Source organism: Pinus tabuliformis, chromosome 3_2 (genome assembly GCF_031772625.1).
Source record: "Pinus tabuliformis cultivar Carrire ecotype Pingquan chromosome 3_2, CPIR1, whole genome shotgun sequence".
Classification (NCBI taxonomy): domain Eukaryota; kingdom Viridiplantae; phylum Streptophyta; class Pinopsida; order Pinales; family Pinaceae; genus Pinus; species Pinus tabuliformis.
In genome coordinates this window covers 574,621,128-574,623,255 of record NC_142302.1, presented here as the reverse complement: position 1 = coordinate 574,623,255, position 2,128 = coordinate 574,621,128, and the positions used below count along the sequence as shown (strand labels likewise).

At 39.0% G+C, this 2,128-nt stretch overlaps 1 protein-coding gene across 1 annotated transcript; it reads left to right on the top strand.

Annotated features, from left to right (window-relative positions):
- The first annotated feature begins 753 nt into the window (after positions 1–753).
- On the top strand, positions 754–1,608 carry LOC149181841 (uncharacterized). Its single transcript, XM_089414339.1, has 2 exons — positions 754–1,404; positions 1,516–1,608. The coding sequence occupies exons 1-2, from the start codon at positions 754–756 to the stop codon at positions 1,606–1,608; spliced, it is 744 nt and encodes a 247-aa protein (XP_089270465.1).
- The last annotated feature ends 520 nt before the right edge of the window (positions 1,609–2,128 follow it).

Here is a 2,128-nt window from a genome sequence, read left to right as displayed (position 1 = left end):
TAACGAATTAATCCAATTCATGCATTATATGGAATAACCAGGCGACAGTAAAGAACATTTTAGTCTACCTTTCCTCCGCTCCTCGCTAATTATCTTAATTTTTATGTGATCGGACTGCCTCCACTCTTACCTTTCATTTCTGTATGTTCGTTCATTCAACATAGAAGCCTATCACTGCATTTTCAGTCATATGGTTTCTCAACCTCATTTTCCATCGAACTAAGAACGGAAGAGCACTGACTTAGAATTATACAGTTCGTTTGGATGAGGTCAAGGACATGCAGTGCTCATGAGATGTGCTTCTATATTTTTTGGTACAGCTGCATTTATGAGATGGAATTTGACTGCAACTTCATTTAAATCAAAAGTTATTCTTTTTAATTTGTGGAAAGGTGGACAGCTTAAATGAGTATCTAAAGCATTAGCAACAGGGAGTCCACATGTGGTACAGTAACGGAGGGCCGAGCTTTTGTAAATTGTATCTGAACCTTTACTATTATTAAATGGTAATTCATAACACGTTTTGTAGATTGTTTCAAATAATTAAACATTTAATTAAAAAGAAGGTTGTCAACTATCCATGTAAGTGTTATTAAATTCGGAAATCTGTGATCGTAAGCAAAAATCTAACTGAAGCTCGAATAGAACGTCTCTACCTTTTGGTTAGGTGCCACGGTGCCACCATCTTCGCCTTTAAATAGAGGTTAGTACAACTCTATAATCACGTTTTGCTTTGAAGCTTGAGTGATCAAGATGGCAAGTAAAACTGTTAGTTGCATGAATGTAAGGCTTCTAGTGGACAAGAAAAGTAGAAAGATATTGTATGCAGAGGCAGGAAAAGATTTTGTAGATCTTCTCTTCAGCTTTCTCACGTTGCCAACCGCTTCTGTTATCAAATTGCTTTCAGCGTTGAATCGCGCAAAGAATATCGGCTGCCTCAAAAATCTTTACAACAGCGTAGAAAAGCTCCAAACTCTGTTAATGAATACCGAGAAATCCCACTTACTGGAGCCAAAAGTTATGTTTTCCCATTCTAATGACATCCTTACACTACAGTCCGCTCCCATTGTCTACTACGTTTGCGGTGCTGCACGTCGTTATTTGGATGGTACCCACGATATGAGCACCACTCAGTCTGGCGGCCGCTGCTACTGCGGCGAAGTTATGCGTCATATGGTGCAACTGAAGAATCCTTCCATGGGAAATAGCAGTAATAGCGGAGGAATCAGTGGATGTGGAAGCAGTGGGGGAGGTTATGTGAAGGAGACGGTTACCTTCACGATCACTGATGACTTAGAGATCTCTCCCTCATCAGCCATCACCAGCCTTAACATGCTCAATAAGCTCAATGTCAAAGATCTATCCGAATTGGTGGAGCGAAATGCGAGTGTCGGTCCCAATGAGGTGACGAGATACTATACTTTTCTATACTTAGCTTGTGTTCACAATGCTGTTAAATAGTTTGTGCTCATAATGCTGTTAATGGCAAGGCAACGACAACTTCTTGTTTATTAGGCACTGGAGCTGCTTTGGGCTTCTCTGGTTTCCACAACGCCTTTGAACGACGTTTTCGGTTCTGTCGTCTCCAAAAGTAGACGACGAAGTTAACGGTGATTTGAAGTCCATAATTTACCAAAGGATATGTGTGGTTTGCCTTACGATCTTGATTGTCAAGATATGTTGATGTTGACACAAGAGCCATGTCTTTTCGTGTTGCAGGCTGGCGGATGTAACGGACACTGAATGACTAACGAGCTACAAACTTTTGAACACCTGATCATGCAAGATCTCTTCTCATGATGGTCATTAATCAAAAGAATATGATCGCGAGTAGTCTGCAGCGTAATCCATAGTTCGTATGTAGAATAAGGTGCACTAGGTTACAGTGCATCTTTGCCTGGTAATATGACATCGGATGTTATGCCTTTTAACTATTAGTTATCTAACATCTAAAAGCCCTAGCTTTAAAATACCATGAAAATTAACTTTATGCAGAAGTGAAAGGCTCATTGGTTTCAAACTACTGAATAATTTAGTTTTATATTGATATTAGGATCGGCTTCATTTGTTGATGAATAATTTTTTTAATTATATATCATATCAAAATTATATCAAATTTATTTCTATC

Bases quoted from the DNA above. Each gene is read 5' to 3' on its own strand.
- LOC149181841 (XM_089414339.1), top strand. From the start codon at position 754: ATGGCAAGTAAAACTGTTAGTTGCATGAATGTAAGGCTTCTAGTGGAC. The intron at 1,405-1,515 runs GTGACGAGATAC...CTTGTTTATTAG, and splicing joins CGAGTGTCGGTCCCAATGAG to GCACTGGAGCTGCTTTGGGC.